At 49.2% G+C, this 26,279-nt stretch overlaps 3 protein-coding genes across 3 annotated transcripts in view; 1 reads left to right on the top strand and 2 right to left on the bottom strand.

The window, feature by feature from the left end:
• Positions 1 to 1,396, bottom strand: part of ripor2 (RHO family interacting cell polarization regulator 2) — a 31,451-nt gene extending 30,055 nt beyond the window's left edge. Inside the window, 1 exon segment of the mRNA XM_029845281.1 lies at positions 1,321 to 1,396. Coding sequence (XP_029701141.1) covers positions 1,321 to 1,384 — 64 coding nt within the window. The 5' untranslated portion in view covers positions 1,385 to 1,396.
• A 7,745-nt stretch (positions 1,397 to 9,141) lies between these two features.
• On the bottom strand, positions 9,142 to 18,765 carry LOC115251754 (Y+L amino acid transporter 2). The gene is given in 13 exon segments (XM_074084927.1): positions 9,142 to 10,502; positions 10,858 to 11,041; positions 12,320 to 12,469; positions 12,573 to 12,669; positions 12,769 to 12,872; positions 14,437 to 14,560; positions 14,903 to 15,047; positions 15,207 to 15,332; positions 15,748 to 15,828; positions 15,831 to 15,889; positions 15,982 to 16,157; positions 16,238 to 16,557; positions 18,514 to 18,765. Coding segments are annotated over 12 exon segments (1,470 nt in total). The 5' UTR covers positions 16,367 to 16,557; positions 18,514 to 18,765; the 3' UTR covers positions 9,142 to 10,407.
• A 1,439-nt stretch (positions 18,766 to 20,204) lies between these two features.
• On the top strand, positions 20,205 to 25,717 carry stmn2b (stathmin 2b). The gene is made up of 5 exons (XM_029845277.1): positions 20,205 to 20,343; positions 24,368 to 24,463; positions 24,555 to 24,727; positions 25,076 to 25,267; positions 25,556 to 25,717. Exons 1-5 carry the CDS (start codon positions 20,325 to 20,327, stop codon positions 25,613 to 25,615), a joined length of 540 nt encoding a protein of 179 aa, XP_029701137.1. The 5' UTR covers positions 20,205 to 20,324; the 3' UTR covers positions 25,616 to 25,717.
• The last annotated feature ends 562 nt before the right edge of the window (positions 25,718 to 26,279 follow it).

The following is a 26,279-nucleotide window of genomic DNA, read 5'->3' as shown; positions in this document are numbered from 1 at the left end:
TGGGGAACGTAAACGCACGGAGCGAACGCCGCGGTCCGACAGACGAGAGCGTACGCGCTCGTCACAAAGAGGAGCACAATCAGATCCGCTCGGCACAATGGCGCCGAGTGAATGGGGGGGGGGGGGGTCACACAATGGCGCTCTTTGGCATCTGAGCCGAGCCAGATGACAGGAGGCTGAATGGAAGGATCGGGCCTCCTCCACCCCCACAACATACGTCACCACGCCGACCGTTACCGTGGAGTCAATATCAGCTCTCAGCAAAAAGATTGATAATATTTCGGGTGTTGGTAAGAATTCAGCCAGATGTAGAACGCTGAGGCAGAGCAGCTCAATACTTGGCCCTGGTTCTTGGGTGAGGGGGCCAACGCCCCGCGGAACTGAAACCAAAAACAGAAATCTGAACATAAAAGACCAAAAAAAAGCAGTTTCGTTTACACCACAACTTTGTTTTAAAACAAAACAGTTGAGAACATGGAGCTGAAGGACCTTTAAATGGGGGGGGAAAGGGGGCGTTGGTGGCTCAGTCTGGAGGGGTTCTGGGTTCCATCGCACCGTGTGGACAAAAGTGGCAGGACACCTTCGGAGCACCACCGAGGTACCCTTGAGCAAGGTGAAGAACCCCTGGGAGAGGCTCCAGCACCCTCCCCCTGGCCCAAAAAGGGGTTTAGCGGTCAAGAAGGAGAAAAAAGAGCCAGAATTCCTGAGCTTTATCGTATTAAATCACAAGAGTTTTGCAGGGGGGGGGGGGGGGGGGGGGGGGGGGGGGGGGGTAGTGAGGAGAAGTGAAAGTTGCTCGTGAGTAAAACTGCAACTACTGCCGCCGCCTCATTCCTCATCTTCTGTCCTTATTCCCACATCACTCGCTGCTTCTTCCTTTCACTCCGAGGAGGAGGACAAAATGGGATGATTGTGAAAGGGTGTCTGGTTGCCATGGTGACAATAATGAGGGCATTGCTTGGTAAATCCAATTGGCCACGGTGCGCTCTGATTCATTTGAGGTGCACGTGTTTGAGTTGGTGTGAGAGTGCTGTGACCAATGGAGTCTCACGCCTCCCCAAACACACACACACACACACACACACACACACACACACACACACAGAAGCTAAGTTAGTTCAACAAAAAACAATGAAAAACATTAAAAAACAACTCTTAGTAAAACCAGTATGAACTGGTTTCATGTTCGTATCCCCCAACCATCGCTCAGACCACCACTGGTGGGATTTACCCCATCGGCCGGGTTAGCGAAGCAGCAGCAAACCGCCACAACCGCCTTAAGAGCTGAGCACACTTGGCAGAACCGGGTCGTGCACTTACTGTACGCGTACCGCCACCCTTTCACCTTTCCAGGCTTGTGCCACCTGCCTCTACAGTACATCATGGTGAGCAGTAATCCCAGCGAAGGCGCTCCGCTCCCAGCCAAACCTCCTTTTATGCTGCTACCCTTCCTATTGTGCGCTCTCCCCATCTCTTCCTGTTGCTATTGTGTTCTGTCCCTCTCTGTCCAACAATTGGATCATTTTCTCTCGCCCGTTCGCACTCTCGCCTCCCTGCGTGTCCCACAGAGCACGGGGGCCATCGGACAATGGCTGCGATACACGCGCTGCCCGCCAGCGGTGCAGACTGGCACCGCGGCGACGGCCCTGCTGCCGGGTTTACCTGGGGTTGGCCCCACCGTGCACGCTCTCAGGGACGACAAAACGATGCAAAGGTCATTGGTGCAGCGCGCTGTTGGACTGGTGGACTCATGCCGGGAATGAGGTGACTTCACTTTGCTCGACACGGTTGCATCACGTATGTTCGCTATGTGTCAACGATAGGATTTCCTATTCTGCACCTCCAACGGGGCAGATGAGGCGGGTCGCAGCAGGGTGGGGCAACATCTGCAAACCGCAGCTTCCTCTCCCACGCCACCCGGCACCTGCCGATCACCACGGGGGGAAGTTAACCTCCGCGGGCTGGAGAGCACGGGCCAGCGAAGCGTGGACGGCAGGGAAGTCGGCCTCGGGTTTGCGTGTTCTTGTGGCGGAACGTAGAACAAGAACGTAGAATCGTCACAAACATCTGGAGTCTGGAGATAAGAGTCAGAACAAAGAGGCAGGTTGAAGACGAAGAGGAAGGGAGGTGATTACAAGAGCGTTGCTCAAAAACAGGGTGGAGACGGGGAAGACAGGTTGGCTAATGGTGTGGAAACTAACATGAGCTGATGCTGCAGCTGCGCGTCTGCGTCCACTGAACTGCTGCGCGTCTGCGTCCACTGAACTGCTGCGCGTCTGCGTCCACTGTACTGCTGCGCGTCTGCGTCCACTGTACTGCTGCGCCTCTGCGTCCACTGTACTGCTGCGCCTCTGCGTCCACTGAACTGCTGCGCGTCTGCGTCCACTGTACTGCTGCGCCTCTGCGTCCACTGTACTGCTGCGCGTCTGCGTCCACTGAACTGCTGCGCCTCTGCGTCCACTGTACTGCTGCGCCTCTGCGTCCACTGTACTGCTGCGCGTCTGCGTCCACTGAAGTGCTGCGCGTCTGCGTCCACTGTACTGCTGCGCGTCTGCATCCACTGAAGTGCTGCGCGTCTGCGTCCGCTGTACTGCTGCGCCTCTGCGTCCACTGTACTGCTGCGCGTCTGCGTCCACTGAACTGTTCCGCGTCTGCGTCCACTGAACTGCTGCGCGTCTGCGTCCACTGTACTGCTGCGCGTCTGCGTCCACTGTACTGCTGCGCGTCTGCGTCCACTGAAGTGCTGCGCGTCTGCGTCCACTGTACTGCTGCGCGTCTGCGTCCACTGAAGTGCTGCGCGTCTGCGTCCACTGAACTGCTGCGCGTCTGCGTCCACTGTACTGCTGCGCGTCTGCGTCCACTGAAGTGCTGCGCGTCTGCGTCCACTGAACTGCTGCGCGTCTGCGTCCACTGAACTGCTGCGCGTCTGCGTCCACTGAACTGCTGCGCGTCTGCGTCCACTGAACTGCTGCGCGTCTGCGTCCACTGAACTGCTGCGCGTCTGCGTCCACTGAACTGCTGCGCGTCTGCGTCCACTGTACTGCTGCGCGTCTGCGTCCACTGTACTGCTGCGCGTCTGCGTCCACTGAAGTGTTGCGCATCTGCGTCCACTGTACTGCTGCGCGTCTGCGTCCACTGAAGTGTTGCGCGTCTGTGTCCACTGTACTGCTGCGCGTCTGCGTTCAGGGGACACAGCAGCTCACTGGACGTGTTGCACATGTGGCTTTTACGCCCCGGTGGCTCAGACAGGCCGAGAGGAGAGCAGCTAAAACCCTGTGACAGATCCTCATCGAGCACCAGAGCTCTAAAAACGTGTGTGTGTGTGTGTGTGTGTGTGTGTGTGTGTGTGTGTGTGTGTGTGAGTAGACATCTGTCCTGTCTGGAGGACCAGCCTATGCTTGGTAACCACCATCACCTGGAGGATTTTATAAGTTACTGTTTTGGAACATGAGTCCTTAAATATCAAACATCCTGGCGTAAAGGTCCAAATATAAATTCTGGGTTTATAAAAGCAATTTTCCAGCGTATGAATATCTAAAGTGTTCACGGCCGACATCTGAATCAAGGTTATTGTGCCGAGCTCCTCCAAGCTGAGCCCAGTTGTTCGTAAATTCCTCTTCCTTCATTCCTGAAATATCTCCTCAGACGATGTGCTTGATGATAAAATGGAGCCCGGTTCTGGAGTTGCCGAGGCCGACCCACAACCCCGGCGCTGCCACAAACCCTCGTCTGAACGCTTGTTTCAAACGAGGGAGACAAACATCTCCGATGGCAACCAGGAAACAAATCAAGGGTTCCTCCTCTTTCTCCCTTTTCTCTCAGCCTTAGTTCAGTCCCAGCATGAGTGCGTGCACACACACACACACACACACACACACACACACACACACACACACACACACACACACACACACACACACACACACACACCAAAACCAGCCAAAATGTCCTCACTTTCTGAAAACTGTCCTCACTTTGCTATTAGAATACAGATTTTGGTACTGAGTAGGTAGCAAGTAGAACACACACACACACACAGACACACAGACACACAGACACACACACACAGGCACACAGACGCACACACACACACACACGTATGTTAGGCTGGCATCGGATGTATCGGACCCTTGGGAACGCCACATCCTTGCCACCATGAAAACTCAGCAGCTCTGCTGGGAAACACAAAGGCCGAACTGGCAGGCGTGACGCCGGGAGCATGAGCTCATGACTGGCGCCGCCACACACACGCGGGCGATGCCAAATCTCTTCGGACCCGAGCAGGAAGCTCGCCTGAAATGTGATCAACGGGATCCTGTCGGACTCAGCAGAACCCGGCGGGTCATTCTGCCCCTGCGTGGCTGTTTATTTCCATCCCTGAGGCGACGTTGAACGCACTCATAGACGTGAACCTCAAATACTGAAGGCAGCGTCTATTATAATGAGGTCCTTCTTTCACACTGCGGGGGTGTTGGGGGGTGAAGGGTGGGGGGGGGGGGGGTATGGGGGGGCGGGGAGGGGGGGGGTGGCTGTCACATATGAACGCAGGCAGTTTGCATAATGTTCCACTCAGGTTCTCCAGAACTTTCCCAGTGTTTTGGTCTAAGCCTCCAGGAGAGGCAGCCCTAAAACTGCCCAGAATGGCTCGGCTCCACGTGCACCGTGCACGCCTGCGAACTTTACTCTTCTCGAAAGGGTGATATACAGGGGTGGGCAGACAGACAAGGATGGGGGGGGGGACGGTGCAGAGATTTATTTAACAACGGATGACAAGTGGGAAATGATCCGGGGAAACGTGAAATCTGATGTAGCTTCGCATCGCCGTGCACGCCTCCCGTGCACGCCTCCCGCAGCACTGGCACGAGAGGCTGCAGCGAGGAGGCGCGTTGCTATGGTGTGGGAAGATTTCAGAGAGCGGCAGGGGGGCGGGGGGGGGGGGGGGGGGGGGGGGGTGATGGAGAGAGAGGTCGCAGGGCATGAGGGTGTTTGGATGAGGAGCGAGGCTGGCGGAGGGATGAGGATGGCAGTAAACTAAATGCAACCAGGACGGAGGTGAGGGACAGGGGCAACCGGGGTAACCGGGGCAACCGGGGTAACCGGGGTAACCGGGGTAACCCCCCCCCAAACAATCTGCTAAACCTGCTCAAATTAAAACACCTCCAGCTTCATCTCCAAACACAAGAGGCGCTGCTAACAAGGCACAGCTGCTGGAAAGCTGTATCTCTATCTCATGCTTTATTCATGAAACCCCGCAGATGACCCTCTGAGTGGCCCCCAGCTTCGGTAACGGGGGGGGGCAACTGAGTGGCAAACATGACAACACAGCTGAGGGAGGCAGGAGGGCCATTTTGCTGCTGCATCGCATCGCGATTTTCCAAACTATAGACGACCATAGAGGACGTGTGTGAGGCGCGTGCGTTGTGGCCTGAAGCGACGTCGCTCTATAAATTCTTAGAGTGCGGCCGCCCCCTGCTGGTGGAGGACAGGTACAACACCATGGCAACAGGAGATGAACGTAGGCAAAAACAAAGAAAAGATTTATACGAAACGGCTTCGGTTCCGATTTATGCCCGAGCAACAAGTTGGAGTTGAGGAAATGAACCTTTTTTGATGGATTCATTTTGTACATTTTAATTGTATTTATTTTTCTGAGGAATTCCACAAATACCGTGAATTAAGAAAATAAATCCTGTCCATCAGTTTAAGGCAACAAAAATGTAAATCAGCAGGTTTTTCCAGCGTCACGACCATCAGGAGCCGGTCGATATCTTCCAATCAACTACTGAACACAACACGATAGAGAGGAGACCGGTCCTCTGTTACCAGGACACGAATTGGGCTTTTCAGGGGAACATTTCTAACTGCAGCTCGCTCGCACAGGTGGAAACGCTCCTCTCAACTGTGCACCCAACACGCCTCATTTAAAGGCCCCGCATCGACCTAGAATCGATTCTTTCCACAATCTGAACGTGCACAAACAATCCTGATTCGGTTTCAATGAAACATTAATCGTCGTCAGCTGACTGCGCCTCTCGGGGAGGTGAGAGTGAGTCCTGATCCTTCACGCGTGACTTCATCGCGAGTTATGGGTTCAAATGACGATTCCAGCTTATCCTACATATGATTCCACATTATGACACTTTTCCACACGCAAAATGCCTTTACATTACTTATTTATCTTTCTTTTTTGGGATATCCCTGGAGATGAAATCTCTTTTGAGGGAGCCCCAACACTGGAGGGGACCCCATTATAAACTACAGACCATTTTAACTACAGAAACAGAAGGAACACAAGCTGAAATTTAATGTAAGACAGGTGGAGGTGTAAATAATGGATCTCCCGCACAATAAACCCAGTGCTGGGGTCGACGTGTCGTCTTCTCGGATTCTGCAGCAGCCTGAAGAACATTTGAGAGTCTCTCAGGTTCGGAGCCTTTCTGGTTATTAAACATAAGCGGCATTTTTTTTCTCTAGTGACTTAAGTAGAGAAAGCAAATAAACGACCCCCACTTCGAGCCACAGTCGGTCCTGCTGGTTTCAGGATGGGCTCCTGAACGCTGATGTTTCACGGTGTGTCAGAATTCTGAAGCCCACTTACGTTTGAACTGTCTGCGGCAGGCACTGGGCCTCCAGCGGGCTCTGCTCCGGATCCAGTTCAGGCGCTGATGCAGCTCCATGTCGCTCAGCTGGTGCCGGGGCCGGGTGCTTCTGCCCAGTAGAGGCGCTGCCAGCGGGGCATCAGCGGGACCAGCGGACCTCTGTAAGGTTCTGGACGCTGCTCGGATAGATTTCCTCTGCACTCGGTTATCTTTTATGCATGAGTCCGTGGAACCTGACCCCCCCACCCAGTCACAGAGAGTCATCACCCTGCTGAAATGTGATGCCCCTGCAGGTGGGGCCGCACCTGGAGAGGGAAGGCACGCACGCGCTGCCAGTGTTTTATAGTGAAGTGATTTCATTCACAACTTGAAACGAAATTTCCCAGCGACGCTCAGTCACTATTTTTCCAAAATGCAATTGTGCTTTAAAAATACACACCACGTCGTGTTTACAGTTTGTCAACAAAGGAAAACGTTTTAATCCAAAGTAAAAAATCTATTTTGTCATAGACAAATCCTTGCTGCGCTCTCAGTGAGAGAAAATGGCGTGAAATAACCTCGGAGAAAGAATAAAGTTTGGCGATAGTGAGGCTCCCGGCTGCTCTGGAAACGCACTTACGCTCACATCCTGTAGGTGGCGGTAATGCACCGAGTAGCTGACGCCTAAATAATGCAAAACTAAACTTTTATGAAGTTATCTTTAATAAAGATTAAGCAATCTATCTTTTCAAATCGACAAAACAAAAAAAATCCCAAATGTCCAACTTTGAAAAAACAATAACTTGCGCGTTTTAGCTTATATGGTTAACTTTCATGAAATAAGAAGATATTTTAGAACTGTTTACATATAAAATAAAAACATATCTAGACATATATCTAAATATCCTTCAGATTGTAGACTTCGATGCCCATCGCTCATTAAAGGCACCTTAAGTTGTAATAAAAGCATGTGAATCTGTGCAGTTATAAAGTTTTTGGTGGGGGGCTCGTTAGAAAAACGCTTCGGGGTTGCGAACGTTCCAGCGGCCGTCGGCAACTATTCATAAATCATAATCAAACTCATCCCTTTATCTTCTAAACATTGACTTAACGACCAGATCGTAGTTTGTTCCGTTTTAAAACCTTTTTTCTGGATTGCGCGTGACCGTTGAAGCGGACAGACGTCACATTGGGCGGAGCTGTTTTTTTTAACAATGAAACTTTATCAAAACACTTCAACACTAAAATGTATAGGAAAATAATTTGTCATATAATTCTTATTCTATGTTTCTATACTTGTACTGTATTTGTGGGTTGTTAGTACAAGTAGAAGTAATTCAAATGCACTCCTCCGGATGAACAAAATTAGGTTTATATTTTAGACTTTGTGCCTGGATTAAATCATTATTCCTCGAACTTCAAAGTCATAATTTGTGCCTGAAACTCGTTCCGTGTGTAAACATGCATCACATGATTTGTTTAAACAGTATTTTTTTAATTTAGGAAACTCATAAATCGTCCTTAACCCTGATTGTCCTCTTTTTAAAGCTTATTCTGCAAACAATAGATTGGTATAACCAGTTGATGGCTTGAGTGTGAAATGCAGAGAGAAATATTTAATCTAATGATCCAAACAGAGATGTATCTGCAAACATTAACGCCCTTAAGCGTTACAACAGACTTTCTTTTCAAGAAATAATAAGGAGCAGCTAATTATTGTTGAAGGCTGTAGGTGGATTTTTGAGACGACTCTCATCAGGTCATCTAATGTGGCTTCCATTGCACAGATCTGCCTTTTCAAGGTTTATGTGTGGAATTTCCTGCCTTTATAGTAGGATTGGGACTATTAGTTGTGTCGTGCAGAAGTTAGAATCCAACTTTTAACAAGAACCAAGCAGCTAAGTCAAGAGGTTCATCATTACTTTAAAAACTAAAGGTCAGTCAGGCCGTAAAATGGCAAAAATGGTGAAAGTGCAGTTGCAGAAACCATCAGGTGCCACCATGAAACTGGCCCAAGAGTTCCCTCTGCTGCTGAGGAAGCTCATCCCAGTTCTAGTCGCAGACGCGTCTCCATCCGCTGTTCAGGAGACTGAATCGGATCTTTACAGTCAAAAACCACGACCAAGGCAACGTAATGTTCAGAGATTTGTTTGGGCCAGGAAACAGAAGGACCAGTAGAACTCTGTGCTTTGGTCTAATGAGCACAACTTTCAGATCTTTGGTTCCACCCGACATGTCTTTGTGACAGTCATCAAAGCAAAGACAAGAGAACCAGTCAGTATCTGGTTTGACCACCACCATTGGGAACAATCTTGGAGCGAAACAGGCCTTTTCTTGGACATAAAGGACTTAAATCTAAAAAGAATCCAGGAAATGTATAAAGTCATCATCAGTAATGGTCATTGTAGCCATTTTGATGTTAGTCAATTAGTCATCTAACCAGGTTAGAAACTCTAATTTAGTTGTTTTTGTGAAGTCGTAAATATAAATATTTTAAAACGTCCTACTGGGGGGCACAGCGCCCCCTGCTGGGGGAGGTGCAGTTAGTTGTGATCACAGTTGATGACGTTAAAACACCTTTAATCAAACACAATATGACGTGAAAAGTTGTTGAAAGCACCACAACATAGTTGTACAGTAAAAATAAAAACAGGATCAAACAGTGATACTTGCAAAATGTACGTGCACACACTTTTATCATAAATGTGAAAAAAGATAGAATATACTTCAAGTCTAAAACGTTTACCTGTAGAGTAGATACATGGTTATAACAAACATCAATAACTTACTGAAAGATGCTGAAAATCGACTATTAAATCTCTCTGTGCTTCTGTTGGCTGGTGCTGTTTAAGACACAAGAATGGTTTAATCCAAGGCCTAAATAATCTCATTACTGACAAAGTGCTTCGTGATTTCAAACGGACGCGATATCTGGTCTCTGGTTAAAGGAACAGGTGAGGCCAGTGGCCGATCCCCCTCACAGAAGGCACGTACACACCCAACACTACGACATCATACAGCTACCACTCCTCTACTAAAGCATATTAACGGCTTTGGCTACCAAGCGTGAAAACATGGTTCAAGTTTCTGAACGTTTTACAGAGAAAAACAAACCCCCAAAACACTTAAAATACAGATGTTGCACCCAGAGTGGAAAAAATATCACCAAGCTGCTGATTGTTTACCTGAAGTATTGTCAGATTACGTCGATTGACACCCTCCTTACGACTCTTTGATGGTCAATTAAAGAAAGAAACAGAGGTAGTTACATGACGTACGGCAGAATGACACTTTAGCAAAAGTACCAACATCAAACAGGAAGCCCCAGAAAACAAAACAACCCTGAAATTAATGATTTAAAAGGTATCTGGAACAAAAAGTTTTCACAGCACGACAGTTGAAAACACCCCCCTCCTTCCGTTTGAATCCTTTAGTTTGACTGCATAACGGAACGTGTAACTTGAAGCTCAAATGTGCTGATTTAAGCTTTGCAGCTAACAGAGGAGCTACGTGACCTGTGTGGTCTCCCTGTGCCAACGGGCACTCCCTCACATCTCAATGGGCGGCTTTTAGCATCTCCGAACAAATTTGTAGTGTGTTTGTGCACAAGATCATGTTAGTGGCGACTGTGGAACCGGTTCTGAGTGGGTGCACGTGAAGGTGCAACTGTGCATGTCTGAAGACTATCCTGTACAACATCTTAATCCAGCTGTGGCAGATTGTGTTGAGATCTACTCCACGACTCCTCTACTAATTTGGACCCTCAGTCTTAGTTTGTCTGCTCCCGTTTCATCCCTCCACGCCGTATTTTGGGTCTTTTGATGCTCCTTTATTTCATCTTCTCCGGGTCGATATTGTCCAGGTCAATATCAGGAGAGGCCAAACAACACATGCACACTTTCTGTGTCAATAACGAGATCTTGTCTGCAATGACAGAGAAAGAAAATTCACATTCCGACACCTTCAGAGCAGCCTCAGTAGTATTTGGGGCCATTTAGACGACTTTCTAAAGAAAGAGAAGGCTCCGGACGTGTCCTCCTGAGACCATTTACCAAAAATCAACCCAGTTTATAAAGTCATTTGGAAATTTGAGAAGAGAGAAAGTGAATGAGTGAGTGAGTGCTCGAGGCACGGGCAGTCTGACAGAAGCAAACAGCTTATGTTAACAGTGGATGGTATTTTAGTTGTTACAGGCAGAAAGGGGGCAAGTCTTAATTACAATCCCGTACATAGAAACCCCCAAGATGTCTGCAGAGCAGTGCTGCCACAGGCCTCTTACCCAGGATCTTCCTGAGGAAGGCTGGTCTGGAGTTGGAAGGCCTGTAGACGCAGATGTAGTAGACCGGTGCTCCAGATAAGGCCACGCTGATCCCCACCAGAGAGTTGATGGTGTCACTGTAGAGCGGAACCACCACCAAGAAGATGCTGCATATGCAGTAGACGATTGGGAAAAACAACGATAGCTGCAAGAGAACAGAGAAATGGGTTTGAAAGTCATCATAAGATGGACATGATGAGATTAAACTGGGTCCATAAAGCCGTGGCTCTAATGTCCCTCAATTACAGAGACAGCCCTCAAAGCAGTTTAGAGAACAAACAGGAGAATCCAATTAGCTCTCAACATTGTCATTTCTATGAAAAAGTATATAAATAAGTGACATGTAATAATGCTGAATAATAAAGTCTAACTATTATTAATATTATTTTTGTTCTTACCAACTGAACCCCATGACCTGAAATATTAAAGCATCTTAATACTTGATCTAATGACCAGCGAGCTGCCAGTTCCTCATTCAAAATCATTTTGTACAAGACGGCACTTAAAATAAAATGTCCGTGGTCAAAAGATCAAAGAACCCAGACATCAAAGACAATCTTCTTTGTCGGAAGGAAAAAGAAAGGAGCAAACGAAGCAGACTGTGAGCACTTCTCAGAAGCTCAGCATCAGACTGGTGGATGAGAGACAGCCCGTTCTTCTGGAACAGCTTCAGAAGGACAATGAGCGGTGGGACATTCAAGACGGCGGCTGAAGAACGGCTGAAGGGAGCCGCTGAGCTGATCCTGGCTGTGGGAGCCAGGCCCTGCATGGTGGTGCACACATGTGGTGGAGCTGAGCATCATCAGAGAGCTGGGGGAGCGTCGGCGCCCGGAGAGGGAGGTGGACGCCGTCACAAGACTCATTGGTGGAACTGAGGATGAACAAGTGGGTTCCTTGAGGACCAGAGGAGGGTTCCAGGACCATCCAGGAGAGCAGCACTATTCTCAAGTCTGGTTTTCTGGGACTCTGATGTTTGCAAGCGAGTCTGATGTTGGCATCAAGGACGTTCTCAAGGTCGTCTGTCCAGAGATGCTGGGAGGATCTGCTGCTGAAAACCTTCCTGACTGATTAGAGAAAGCAGCTGATTTAATTTTGTTGTTTTAAATATTTGTTCTGTGCAAATAAACTAAGAATTCTAGAAAAAAAAAACCAAACAAACTGTGATGGATTCTTGAGTAAGAGATGAAGTCTGTCAATGTGTAAACACGAGAACCAAAAGCTGCCGACTTCTTTAACGCTACGAGCCGATAATCTCCCGTGTTTACAGGAAACATCACAGTTAAAAAAGCAGCATGTGTCCTCCCTCTGCACAGTGGGAGGTGATACGCGATACACACTGCATGACTAGGCAATGCTAGAAGCCTCGGCATTTCCAAAAGCTCAATTACTTTGCAAATGTTTTTTAAATAAAAGGCAAAACCACCTTAACAGGCCGATGAAGATCAGGAGCCTTGAAGCGAAGGTAGATCTGGCTGGCTATTGACAAGCCGATGAAGAGCCAGTAGTTAAAACTGAAGTAATTAATTAACTGGAAAACGTCAGGCACAGACAGGTACAGCAAAGCCATCGCGCCCTGAAAAGTTCACAAGAAACACAAAGTCAACCAGCAAACAATGAAATTAAGCAGCAGCAGAAGAATCGGAGGTGGTCTGAAATATGAGAAGTGAGACACTGACGTTGAAAAGCAGGGCGGGTATGGGCGTGAAGCGTTCGATGTGGATCATGCAGAGAGCGTCGGGTAGCTGACCTTCTCTGGATCCAACAAAAAACAACCTGGAGAGCAGCACAAAGGTCAGGCGACGCATTCCTGAGCAGGCAGAGCTCCGTCTGCAGCAGAGTCAGCCGGCGGTGCATCCGGGTGCGTTTGCTCACCTGGAGGCAGCGATAATGGACGAGTTGAGGCCTCCGTAGCAAGAAATGGCCACAGACAGAGGGATGATCCATCGAGCCCACCCAAGCACCTCATCGGCAAATGTCTGGGGAAAGTTGCAACCGTCAAAAGACAACATTCTATGGACAACGTTCCTGTCTAGCACGCTACGCTATGAAACGCGCGCCGTGCTTATTAGCTATGCAACCATTACGTTTCTGTGGTTTGATTTTTCCCCTTTAGAATAACAGAGTTCATTGAGGAGATGTAAGAAGAGGACAAGCGCCAGAGCTGTAGACACTTCTGGGTAGAATTAGCAGATCAACAGGGTGAGATATCAGCAGGAGACGCAGCAGCGCGATCATCAATGCCGCCTCCGCTTTAGGCTTTTCACCTGCTGGGACAGGAAGTGAGAGGCGTTCATTCACCGCTGCGCGCTCCTTTCAAAGCTTTAGAAAAACACAAGTGCTCAAATGCAAATCCTTCCTCAGCCAAGCTGCCGCACAGACGCGAGCAGAGTCGATTACAGGAGCATTTCTGGCCAACATCCTGCTCTTTGTGTAAAAACCTTCCCATGGAATGTCGCCCGTAGCTTCACACTGCTCGTGAGGCACTAAGGGCCCATCAGAACCCCACCGACCAGCTTCTGATGCACTCACAGCGTGCACACACATATTTCCCACCATGAGGTGTGGAACAGCTGCGATGAGCCGAGACGAACATTCACTGTTCACATTTCGTGCTCTGCCTCATCTGCCGGGGGGGGGGGGGGGGGGGGGGGGGGGCAGCTGGTTCAGGCTAGTGGAAACAAGCTAATCTTTTTTCTTTTTTCTCCAGGATCCACCCTGTCCAGGTTGTGGTTTAGTTCTAAACTACACTCATCTATACATTCCATACGCTACTGATTAATTGTATTTAATAGATTTAATTAAATGATTCCATCTATTGATTGATAATAATATAATGTTTGGTCTCCTGTACCGTACTGAGCCGGTTTGTGACAGCTTTAAGACCTCACGCACGTCCCACCGGAGGGTCCGACGTACAGAACAGCGTTGGATCATTCAGAAGTGCAAACGTCGCCTTACCCTCCCGTCCCGGTGCTCCAACGTATGGATCACTGTTTACACAATGCAACGCCGATGTGGGAAAGCTTCACAGTAAACAACATTTACGTTTGTTCGCGAATGACAAATCCGGTCAAGCAAGGTTTAACTACAGGGGACAGGGTGGAATGGTGGAGATATGTAGATGATGACATCAAAGCACTGTCACACTCAAAACCACCAAGCTTGTTGAGCTCGTCCTCCACCAGTGCTGTAATCACATCAGCAACTTCCCCCGTTCCTGTGTGGAGCGCTAACGACTTTATCTAGATGAGACTTTCATCATAATCTGGTCTCCTACAGACGATATCAATGAAACAGATACTAGCGCCAGTGACTGCAGAGTGACTGTCCACAACAGGAAGGAGTGGCCAGATGGCTTCAATTTGGATAAGTTCTGCTATGCCCTAACAGAGTTACTGGGTAGGCATGAGGCAACGGCCGATCCAATCTTTCCCATCTGTTTTTTTCAGCCCAACAAATATTAGAATGAAAGACGAATCTCTGCCGTCTGCACAACAACAGACATCATTTGGGCTCCACCAGGCGTCTGCAGATACTCACCACAGCAACCGCTTCGCTGGCCAGCACCGCGTTAGCATCCATGACGATGTAATAGGCGATATTGGTCAAGATGTAGATAATTGTGACAATAGGCATGGAGATAGCAATGGACAAGGGCAGATTCCTGTGGAAGGCAAGGAGAGAAACTCGTATTCATGGACATTTGAGCCGTCAGGACTGTGGAACATCTGAGACGGATCAGCCAAGCGGTGCAAATATTGGCAGGTCAATAGTAGCTAGTCTGGCTACACAGAAGTCGGAGCCTCCTTTTTGCTAAAGCCCACATTAAAAAACACATTAGCATGGTGAGAGGAACACTGTGGTGCACAATTTCCTTTACTGATAAAAAAAAACCCCAAACAATGTCATAGAAAGAAGATATTTACAGTTCTCCCCTCACATGGAACTCATAATGGAAATCTAAAAATGTTTGTACAGGTGGAGAAAAACCCAACACACATCGCACCTCTCTGGGTTTTTGATCTCCTCTGTGATGTAGTTGAGTGTGTCCCAACCAGAATAGGAATACAGAGCCGAATAGAGCGCCAGGGCCATGTTACCAGGGTCCAACTTGGATCCTTTAAACGAATCTTCAAAGTTTTGATCAAAACCTGCAACGACAGTATTTTTAATGGTTGATTTGCTCCACTAAAGACAATTTAAAAAAAAAAGAAGAAGAAGAATATTCAGTGTTCCTTTTTGGTCATTCAAATACAGATACATTAAAAAATGTAACTTTTGTAACAGAGTTTGAACAGAATCCATCCTACCTTGGCCCAACCTGACCAGGCCAGTTATGATAATAAGAATTAGAGCTAGAACTTTGGCCACAGTGGAGATGACCTGCAGAATCGCTCCCCACTTCACCTTCATACAGTTCACATACGTCAGCAGACCTGCAAAAGAAGAAGCAGAAGCTTTTTTAAAAAAAAAAAAATTACAGAAGCAATGTTTACCTCATTACTGAGTAAATAACAGCTGAATACTGAATATTAACAGAGTGTCTACAGGCATGTCTGACTTGAGCATGCACCAAAATAATCACATAGCAGAGCCAAAAAAAGCCCATAGAACATTATAAATGTGTTATAAAACTGCTGTGTGTAATAAATGAAAGATAAAGCCATAACCCAATGGCGCCAGCACCACAGTCGTGCTTTTGATAAGCACTACATTATTAGTTTTGCAGCTAACACAACTAATTGGAGAATTTTAGCTCCACATTTTTAACATTTTTTCCAGACACCTTTCATTTCCATGCCTCCTCCTCAGTCCAACACGCAACTTGAAAGAATTAAAAGAAAAACTTGCATATAATGAAGGCAGCGATAAGGCGGACGGCGTCGTAGGGGGCTGAGCAGGTAGGATAGAAAGGCTGGACAAGGTAGTTGGAAAGGTCAGAGCTATGACCGCCTGACAGGCTGGTTCCACCATCAGCAGGGACGTCCAAAGTCTGCAGCAAAATAAGAAACAGTCAAATACAGGAAATCTTATTTTAGGAGGAGGACCAAAAACAGGCTTTAGACACAATGTGGGGCTAAATACCGTATAAAAGCCACGAAACCACCAAAGGCTTCCAGAATATAGGCATAGGAGGCCCCGGATTTACGGATAGTGGTGCCCAGTTCTGCATAGCATAAAGCTCCAAACACAGAAAATATTCCCCCGATGGCCCACACGATGAGCGACATACCAAACGAGCCAGTGTGCAGAAGAACCCCCTAGAAGATAAGTTCAAGTAGCGAATTAGCATATTTAAAAGTCACGGCAAAGCAACCGAATCAAAAAGACGGGCTCTTACCTTAGGCGACACAAAAATGCCGGAACCAATCATGTTTCCGACAATGAGACAGACCCCGTGAAGGAGGGAAATCTCCTGCTTCAGCTGCACGCTGCTGCCCTGAGGCGCCGGCGCCGCCTCAGCCACCATCCTGAGGCAGATGTGGTGCCAAGCCCCGACTCAAGAGGGTAATGACGATGAGAGTGGCGAAGAAGGAAAACCAAAGGCGGCGAACAGATGACGAGGGGGAGGAGCGGGCGTGGACGAGACGGTGGGAGAGTCAGTCCCACTCACAGCCGAAGCCTTAAGACATCTGCTGGTCGGACCTCCACACAGATGATCTGCAAAAATAAAGAAAATGCATCATGTCGCCCACAAAACATCCACATATCAGGCAAATACAGGGAGTCCTTAAAAGAGTCTCTCGCCGAAACATTAGGGACGGCAAAGAGAAGAAAAGCCTCGGTCAAAACCTGACAGGATTCCCCCACTCTGAGGAGGATGGGGCCTGTGCGGTCCATGCCAACTCCCATGTCACAGCGTTACAGAATGGAAGGAAGTGGATTTGGCCACTAATTAACCGGCCGGATACGTCGTCAAGCACAGGCGTTGCCAAATCCACCTATTTCTAGACAGAAAAAAGAGGGATTTGCTCCGTCGGCCACGATGAATATCAGGGCACCCTCTGGATCAGGGTGCTGGGGAAGGTCAAAGGTGGTCAAATAAAGGAAGCACACACACACCGACGCCTTCTTTAGGCTTCAGAACACTCGCCATCATCACAGATGAGGAGGAGAAGCAGGAGAAACGCAGACAAGACGCACACATTAGCCCAAACGGGCCTTAAATAAGGGAAGACAGCGAGTCAAAAACAGGGACAAGGACACAAAAAGTAGAGGAGAGAAAAGAAGCAGCCGCCACCCACAGATATGGTTACTTCGCCCTACAGCCAGGAGATAACAGAACCCATCCGATGGAATGTGAGGAAACCTGAAAGAAACACTGTAATAAACCCTCACAGCTTCACTCCTCACACAAAAAAAGAAACAACCACATTATGGACTGGGAACATGCAGTTCATGGGGAGAGAGGACAACAAAGGCAATTTGGAATTCAGAAGGCAAATTAGGAGAGATTAGTGTGGACCCTGGAAGAGAAGAGTTGTCCGCTAGGATAATGATCCAGCTGGGTTCCTCCTCATAGTGCCCCAGCTTTAGCAAACCTCAGCCTCACCCACGAGTTTTTCGGGGCAAACCAACCTACCGTGGAGCAGGGTCCCGTAAAAGTCTCTGTAAATGACTCTTTACGGGGGTTTCCTGCAATGGAAACGTGCCTATGGGGGGGGGTGAGGGGCCAGGTTGTGTCACACCTGGGCCCACTTTGTCCACCCGGCTACAGTGGACGTGGCGGCTGGGTTCTGATGGACACAGCGGCACCAGATATTGATGATCTTTGTCCAAACACGGTGAACTTGTGAGCTATAACTCAGAGGGATGCAGAAAGTGGCTCTGCGACCTGGATCATAGCAACAGTTGATATCGCTGGTCTTCCTGGTTACAGTTACCACAGCATCATAAAGGCAACATTGATTCCAGCAGCTTTTGGAATGATGGTCAAATAAGGCTCGTTGCACAGACGCAACTATGTGTCCTCTACCTTATTTTCTGAATCGGCTCTTGTTTGAACGGGGAAAATCCCGTGACCAGTAAGACTTTACGGGCATCATGTTACAGTTTAACCCAACATGGCTGCTACATCCCCCTCCACTCGGCTTCACTCTGTGTGCTAAAACACTTAACTTTACATAAATGTCAGTTTAATTATCGGACGCTCGTGCTCAGCACTGATGGGTAAAGTCAATATGCCCTCACGAAGTTGCTAGAAATGAAGGTTTTGACTCGGTTCTCCTGGATCCGCTTTCAGAGTTACACACGAAGAACTCCAAAATTAAAGTCTTCCACCAACATCACATTTACAGTCTGCAAAAACGCGCAAATGACGTTGACGTGTATCAACACCGTCCTGAACACGCGCCCGACATATTGCGAGCATATAACCTGCAGCCAACACATGTGAAACGTGACATTAATGCCGATTCTGCAGGCTAAAGATGACAGTTACAGCAGCGACGCTAACCGAGGTGACGTGTGACGCAATATCCCAGATGCGCTGGTCCCGAGGCACGTGCTGATAAGCTAGGGCAGCGATGGACATGACTGGAAAGGCTTCAAAAACAGCCCAGCGACAGCGTTCAAGCCGATTCCTCTGCGTACATTTAGAAATGTAGATGTAATCACCTTAGTCCGGAAGCCAGGCCTGTTTCTTCTCCACAGGTGAGGAGAGAAAGACCAAACCTGAGGTCGGAACTTCGGCTAAGTCAGTACGCTGCTACTTCCTTGGATCAACGGCTGCCGCGGGATGTCTGACTCCGCCCTGTGACGGACCGACGGGAGGAAGAAGATATTCCTGCATCCCGGCTGCTCCTGGTGGAACACCGGCATCCAGCGCCCCTTTTATCGGTGTACTAAAGACACAGAAATCCATAAAGACTCCCAGGTTAATGGGAACTGGGAGCAAACCGCCCTCGGCGCATTGATCTGTGATTATGAAGGGGTGATGCGGCATGTGCAGACATGTTTACCTTTAAGCATTCTTCTCCTTCTTTTCCAGATTTAAATAGGTCATTCTCTTTAATACTCTCTTACATCACTTTTATGACACTATTTGCTTGGAAAACATTGTCTAGGAAAGGAATAGGTTCCATAAATGCGTGGCTTTACGACTACGTAATTCTGTCGCAACAACCCTTTGAACTCTACACATTCATATCATTCCTGAATATTTGAACATAAATAGCATTGGAATAATTTTCGGGATATTTAGAAAATCAGAAAACTACATCAACAGACTCGACACTGCCAAAATCACCCGATAAATACCATCACATTTGTCTTCAAGTAAAACCGTGGTGAACTATCGTGCCTGTTATCAGTCGTGTTTGACTTGGTGTGGCTTTGGTGGCTGCCAGTATTGTTTTTATTTTTATGGTACATCGGAATGGAAAGTAATTAATGAACATGTTTATTACCGGAGGAGAGTCTTAAACAACAATATGAGGCCAGATGTAGGTACACATAAACCAGGCTTGGTACGTTGCTGCCACCTAGCGGCTCATGATGGAATGAGTCCACCCACCCCTTTATTGGGCAACATTAATAATAATAATAATAATAATAATAATAATAATGATGATGATGATAATAATGATAATGATAATGATATGTATGCCTTAGGAATTTACTGCATTCTAGAGGCTTCATTGTTAGGGATTGGGCTATAAATAATAGAATTACAGTAATTGTAGAAATAATAGTGAAGTCTCTCCTATTTTCATGATTCCTGTCCTGGAGAGGAACAAAGAGGGAGCGCTGCTAATCTGATTTCTAAGAGCAATTGTCGGACCTTGAAAAGGCGAGCAGAGGGTGTGTGTGAGGTAGCCAATATTCCCAAACTCTCGTTTGCGGCCCAGAGTCAAGAGCGAGTCAAAGCAGAACATCCTCCAGAACATCCTAATTCTTTTCAAAATAATGTCTTACGGTAAATTGACTTTAAACTCCCTGTAACACAGCTTTTGGTACCAAATAATACAATTCTGAGAAGGAGGTTGAGATGTGCACCACAAAGCCAAAATACCAGCCTAATTAGTCCATACACTTAGAATGTTGATTTAAAAATCTGAATTTATTTACTTGTTACACTTTGTGCACTAAACTTTTGACCAGTTCAGGATTAAAAGCACATTACAAATAAAATATGGTTAAACTGAAGTCGCATATTCTAAACTATAAGGCGTTCCATCAGGTGAACCGAGTACATTAAGCGATCGGAAAAGCCCCGTAATTTTATTGTGAAGGCCCGAGCTCTCGATTTCCGGTGGCGTTGCTCTTATTTCCGACACTTGACGCGGCTCAGACATCGTAACGCGCCGGCAGCCTCCTTCCCTGCTGACTCAGTGCCTTAGCAGCAGTCGCTACCCAGAGCCTCAGCATCCAGCAGCCGACCGACGCACTCTCCTCCAGTCATCACTCCCGGGCACCACCCAACAGCCATGGCCAAGACTGCAGTCGGTGAGTTTGCCAGCCCGAACCCTTGTTTTTAGGTAAAGCCATGTGGCATCTTGGAGAGTAGAGAAAAGCTGTGGCGACACCCCTGAAACAAAAGGATGCAGAGGGCTGGTGACAGGGAGCGGCCAAACTCCTCTACAAGTCTATTCAATTACCTATTGAGATCAGATGCCATTAGCTTTTCGGCCTTCCCTGCCTAGATTGGACTTTTCTGGAGCTATTCTCTGATACCTTTGGCACCGATCAGCGGGGGAGGTGGGAGGTGGTGGGGGTGGGGGGGGTGGTTGGAGGTTCGGCGTATCGCACCAGTGACGCATGTCGATGGATGTATGATGGAGCAAAATGATTAAAGCCAAAAGGCTGCGTGTGGACCCGAGGGCATTTTCACCCGGCCCAGACTGCAGATTTTAGCTGACGCACCTGGTCGCGCACCGCCTGACTCAGAGCCGTGCGGCATAATGCAGCGCCAGCGACCCCACCCAACATCTCCATCACGCCCGGTCCCTTCAGCCGGCCTGGCGCGTCAGCGTCCGCCGCCACAACCTCTCCAGGAAAACCGGGTTAATTAACGATGCTGAATAATCTAGAGGCTGCTGGACCGGGTTTTGGTGTGGACGAGAGACACAGAAACACAGAGAGAGAGGGAGAGAGGGAGAGAGAGAGCGTCCTTTTAAAGATTGCCTTTATGAAGATCAGCCTCCAGTCCTGTTAAAAGAAGGCGGTTCTGATCCGCTCCTGTTCCCTGGCTGCATTTATCACGTGCCAGCGTTTGGAGGCCTTGTCTTCCTGTCACCCGCCATAAGTGTGCTGATTCAAGGTGTGTATATACAGCCCATAAACGAGGCGTTCCGCCATTTGCTGCTTGACTCGTCACTTGATGGATGGAGGGGCGTCCAGACAGACAGCGGCCGGGGGGTCGGCGCTGCCTGTGCTCAGGGACACCAGCGGCTACACCCTGGCTCTTATATTTAATCTCCTCTCTCCCCTCCTCCTCCTCTTTAGCCTCGTTTCTTTTTCAGGTAGAGGGCGGGGGATGGGGATGGGGATGGGGATGGGGATGGGGGGGCAGTCTGGTGCAAACAGGTCGCTGGGTTCATGTCTTCTGTTGATATTTCGGGAGCGCCGTCGCTCGGTTGTGCTTTTTAGGCGGAGCGGTGCTGAAATTAGAAGCCCCCCTTGTGTGCTCATCCTCCTCACGCACGCCGTCCTGCTCAGGTCTGCGGCCCGTCGTGTGACGCCTGTGATTTTCGCCCGCATCGAGCTGGGATCGGCCCCCTAATCCACCCCTGATCGTGTGTCATCCGTCGGTGCAGGACACTCCCATGGCAGCGTCAGACGGCCCCAGTGCTCCGGGGTGACGACACCACGTCTTAGTTGAATGAAATCTGCCCTATTCTAATAAAACCACTTGCAATTGTTCCTTACGCTGTTGTTTTGATGCCATATCCAAAATAATCTACATTTGACAGCTTTTGTGCGCTGATAAACTGGGCGATCGCTGCGTCTTTACACTTTTCTGGCCGAGGAACGCATTGATCAGCTGATTGATTTGCGTTGCGGCCCTGCTCTGATCCCAGGGTGTGGTTGAGGAGAACCTCCGCGGTCCATTTGTCTGCTCCGGTGCTCCGGAGGGGCAGAACTCTGTGGGCAGTTTGTCGCTGTGGTTCAGAAGGTTCCAGGCTGGTCGAGGGAGCGATACCTTGGAAATGGGCCCCAGACAGAAGTTAGCATGAAATCTCCCAGGAGACTGTTGGGAAGAATGAGAAAACGGGATTGAGAAGGAGAATACATTAGCCCAAAAAGTGTGCATCGGGGGGGGGGGGGGGCTCTGGCGGAGGTGGCACAGCAGATATTGATGATCTGTGTTCTTCAGTGGACGGATGGAGCAGGATGTGGTGGTGGTGGTGGTGGTGGGGGGGGGGTCAGGGCAGACCAGCTTGCTGTATTGGTGTGGACAGGGAACATCAATGCTGGGTGGGGTGGGTGGTGGGGGGGGGGGCTCTTCTGAAACGCTTCCGCCTTCAAAGGACTGACCCAGTTTGTGTAAAAGGCAGCCGGTGTCTCCACGCCCTCCCCCAATCTGGATCATCTGTCATTTCTCTGCATCTAATCTCTGACCCCCCCCCTTCTCTAGAGAAATACACCTGCGATTTCTTTTGACATTATAAAAAAAAAAAATCTCATATATTTTTAATCAGGGATGTGAAATAATGATCTGGGGCCTCTGAGTTCGAGAGCTTTCCCATTTCAGGAGCTCTTCTTATCTCCCAGGATAAGGAGGAGAATCAACAATTAGGATTATTCTGATAGAAACAGAAACAGAACAGCCTTGAATCTAGTTCATCATTCATATTTTAATTTAAAATGGTTTTCTCTCTTTGCCTCCAGGATTTTTTTTTAAATTTAAATTTCTTGTTTTGTCTTTTTTCCCCCCCTCTGGATGCGATCTAGAAGAAACAATTAACTAATTAAAGCAGCTAATCAGCGAGGCGATCAATTTGCAGCCTTAAACTAGAAGTCACACACCGAAGGCGTGACCCCCTCCTCGGAAACCACTGGAAGCAGCTCTTCACGGACCTGCTCCACGAGCACTTGAGCCCAAATTACCTGCTCCGCCGGAGTGTTAACGTTAGGAGTCTTCAGCTGTGACGCGGAGAAGCGTGTGGGAGGAAATGGCTGCTGGGGGTCCTGACGTGAACACAACCCTAATGAGGCTGTGACAGCGCCTCAAACTCGCTGATCCCCCCCTGTCAGAAAAGGTGGTACGGTCCGCTAATTACATATTAAAGCGCCGGCCTCCACCTGAGGCGGCTGCTTCCTGGGGCCGGTGGATGGAGAGTTGCCCCCTTTGCCCATTTGTAATCCTTTTGCCTGTCAGTTTACATCAAAAAGGTAGTAGCACATTATCTGCTTTTTTTAATTGTGCCCCCCCCCCCCCATCCCATCCCATCCCCCAGCTCTCTGACTTCCTCCTGAGGGAAGGGTTTAACAAGCCCACCAGAGAGTAGCGAGAGCTCCATCTGAGAGTTGATCACATTAGCGCAGCGTCTCCTCGTCTGCAGGCAAGAAAGGGAGAAAGCCAGAAGAGGGTGAGCAGAGAATATGAGAGGGGAAGAGGATTTGGTTAATACTCCGCACCCCCCCCCCCCCCCAACCCCCCCGCCGCCGCCGTAAAGGAGCTCATCCCCATAAATCTAATTTCTGGCTTTCCTACTGTATCCTGCTGTGTATTGTGCGTCGACGCGCCACAGTCCACGGCCCTAGTTGACCATATTATGACAATGCGGGCGCTGATCCGTGCTCTGCAGCTCGAGCCCGGCGGAGCTGCATGAGACGTGTCGCAGTTCTCTGTTCTCCAGCCCCTCCGACAGGGACGCAGCAGCAGCTGCCAAAATCGCAGCGCTATAAATGATATCAAGGTTAGGCGAGGTTGCTCGTTCTCCTCCTCCTTCAGGGTCCAAAGGGCAGGTTGTTCCTCGTGTGTTTGAACCTTCTGGATGATAAATGAGCCGAGGAGCCCGACGTCTATCCTGGTATCTGCAGCACATCCTGGCAGATCCTCAGACGCTTTGAGAGGGGTTCTAACGGCCTCGTTGTGCCGGTTCTTTGAGGAGACGGGTTGGGAGGCGGAGGGGCGTTGGTCCGGGGATGTTAATAAATAATACAGCAAGAAGGAAGTGCATACCTAATGATGTGTGGAGAACCCTGGAGGGGAGTGGCAGCATGCTGCTGGGGGAAATGAGGCCAAGTGAGGACACATCCAGGCCCGTTCCCTGGTGGTTTGTTGAAAACAAAGAAGCTAAAATGCCCACAAAACCCAGAGCAGCACCAGGCGTCTTTTGATGAGGTCGTCTTGAATAATTATTACTGGAAACGTCTGGATATTTAAATGAAGACCCTCCCCCTGCAGCTGGAAGTGGGTTACTGGTGCTTCATCTTTTTCTGTGTTACTGGGTTAATGATGTTGGTGGATTTCGGTGGCGCTCCGACTGTTCTGGACGCCGTGTAACGCCGTCTACTCCCACAGCTTACAAGGAGAAGATGAAGGAGATCTCAGTTCTGTCGCTCATCTGCTCCTGCCTCTACCCCGAGAGCCGCAAAAACATCTTGGGGGACTTCGAAGGTACGTTTCTACCAGACACGAGAGGTTTTTTTCTTTTCATTTATTCTCGTCCAAAAGAGCGGGATGAAACGACGCGTCTTGTCTCGCGCAGACATGGACATCAAGCCCATCAACAAGCGCGCCTCAGGCCAGGCCTTCGAGGTCATCCTGAAGCCCACCTCCCCCGTGACTGATGCGGCCCATTGCATCACAAGCCCCCCCAAGAGGGACCTTTCCCTGGATGACATCCAGAAGAAGCTGGAGGCTGCTGAGGATCGGAGGAGAGTAAGGAAGCTTCCTTTATTTGCAGCCAGGCGTAACCTACACGTTCCCACCTCATTACTGGGACACACCTGCCGTGAAGCTAAGCTGGTGCCGTTAAAGGACCCAGTCTCCTTTGTCAAGCTGCCCACATCCTGCGGCTCACCAACACGTCAATCCCAACATCAATAACAACATCAATAGATGTCCAATAGCGCAGCACAAACACACAGATGTTCCTTGGTCAAACACACCCAGCAGCACGAATGTGTTGCCGTGTTTAGCGATGACTCCTTCGGTAAATCGATGCTCTGCTAATGCCGTTCCTGTCACCCCCCCCCCCCCCCCCACCCCTCCCAACCACCTCTGCAGTCCCAGGAGGCGCAGGTCCTCCAGGCCCTGGCCGAGAAGCGTGAGCACGAGCGCGACGTGCTGCTCAGGGCCATGGAGGAGAACAGCAACTTCAGCCGAATGGCCGAGGAGAAGCTCCAGATGAAGATGGAGCAGATCGAGGAGAACCGAATGGCCTACCTGGCCGCCATGATGGAGCGCCTGCAGGAGAGGGTGAGCGACCTTTAGATCGGCGGATCGGCCCACATTTGGCCACAGCCTGACGCGCCTTTACCGCCTGATCGGTAGAGAAAAGCGGCCAGTCTGGTTGCTAGGAAACAGCACCCAGTCAAAATCTCCCACTCGTGTAGCTGTTAACTGTTCATGTTGTAGCAGAAATGACTGCGTAGGGACCACTTTAGGGTGGTGGGTGTTGGGGTTCTGGCAGGTCTGGCTGCGCTGATGTGTGGGGGGGGGGGACGGGAGGAGAGGATGGTGACGGAGGGTGTGTTGTTTTTCCAGGAGAAGCGCGCTCAGGAGGTGCGCAGGAACAAGGAGTTGAGAGAAGCCTTGACAGCATGAAGAGCCGACACGCGTCATTTCAAAGAAGTCCAACACTCACCCCCCCCCCCACACCCAACCACCCCCCCCTCTCCCTGCTGTACTCCCCCATACTGCTATGAATCTACCACAGCCTGAGATGACACCCCCTCCCCCCCGCTGACAGGGTGGGAGGATCAAACGCGGTTGGGGGTAGAAAAAAAAAAAAAAACAACAACAAAAAAACAATATTAAAGAGAATGAAAAAAATGTGTCCCCCTCCCCCACACCCCCCCCCCCAACCCCACCCACCCCACACACACACAAACATACACACACACACACACACAAAAGAATGTTTTTGCTCCGTTTCGAATGAAAAGAAAAGAAAAAAAATCCAATTGACGATCAACAGTGGGTATAGGTTTTTGTAAATACTTCTTTTTTTGTTATATACGGTACGATGCAAGCGGCAGAAGTATTGATCGCAGTGTGCCATCTTTTTTTTTCTACCTGAGTTGTGTCTCCTCATATCAGTGGACGTGATCCTTCCTTGATCTCCACGTTTGTTCATTTCGGCCTGAGTTCGGTGCGCAGGCGTGGGTGTTTGTTGTCGGTCCGCCAGTCCGGCTGCGTCCTCGCCAGGCCCGCGTCCTGGCTCCGCGTCCTGGCTCCGCTCCCTCCTCCCTTTCCTGTTGGCGCTGAA

This window comes from Takifugu rubripes, chromosome 12 (genome assembly GCF_901000725.2).
Source record: "Takifugu rubripes chromosome 12, fTakRub1.2, whole genome shotgun sequence".
NCBI classification, from domain to species: Eukaryota; Metazoa; Chordata; class Actinopteri; order Tetraodontiformes; family Tetraodontidae; genus Takifugu; species Takifugu rubripes.
Note: the sequence above shows the minus strand (reverse complement) of the source record. Positions and strands in the feature narration are given on the sequence as shown.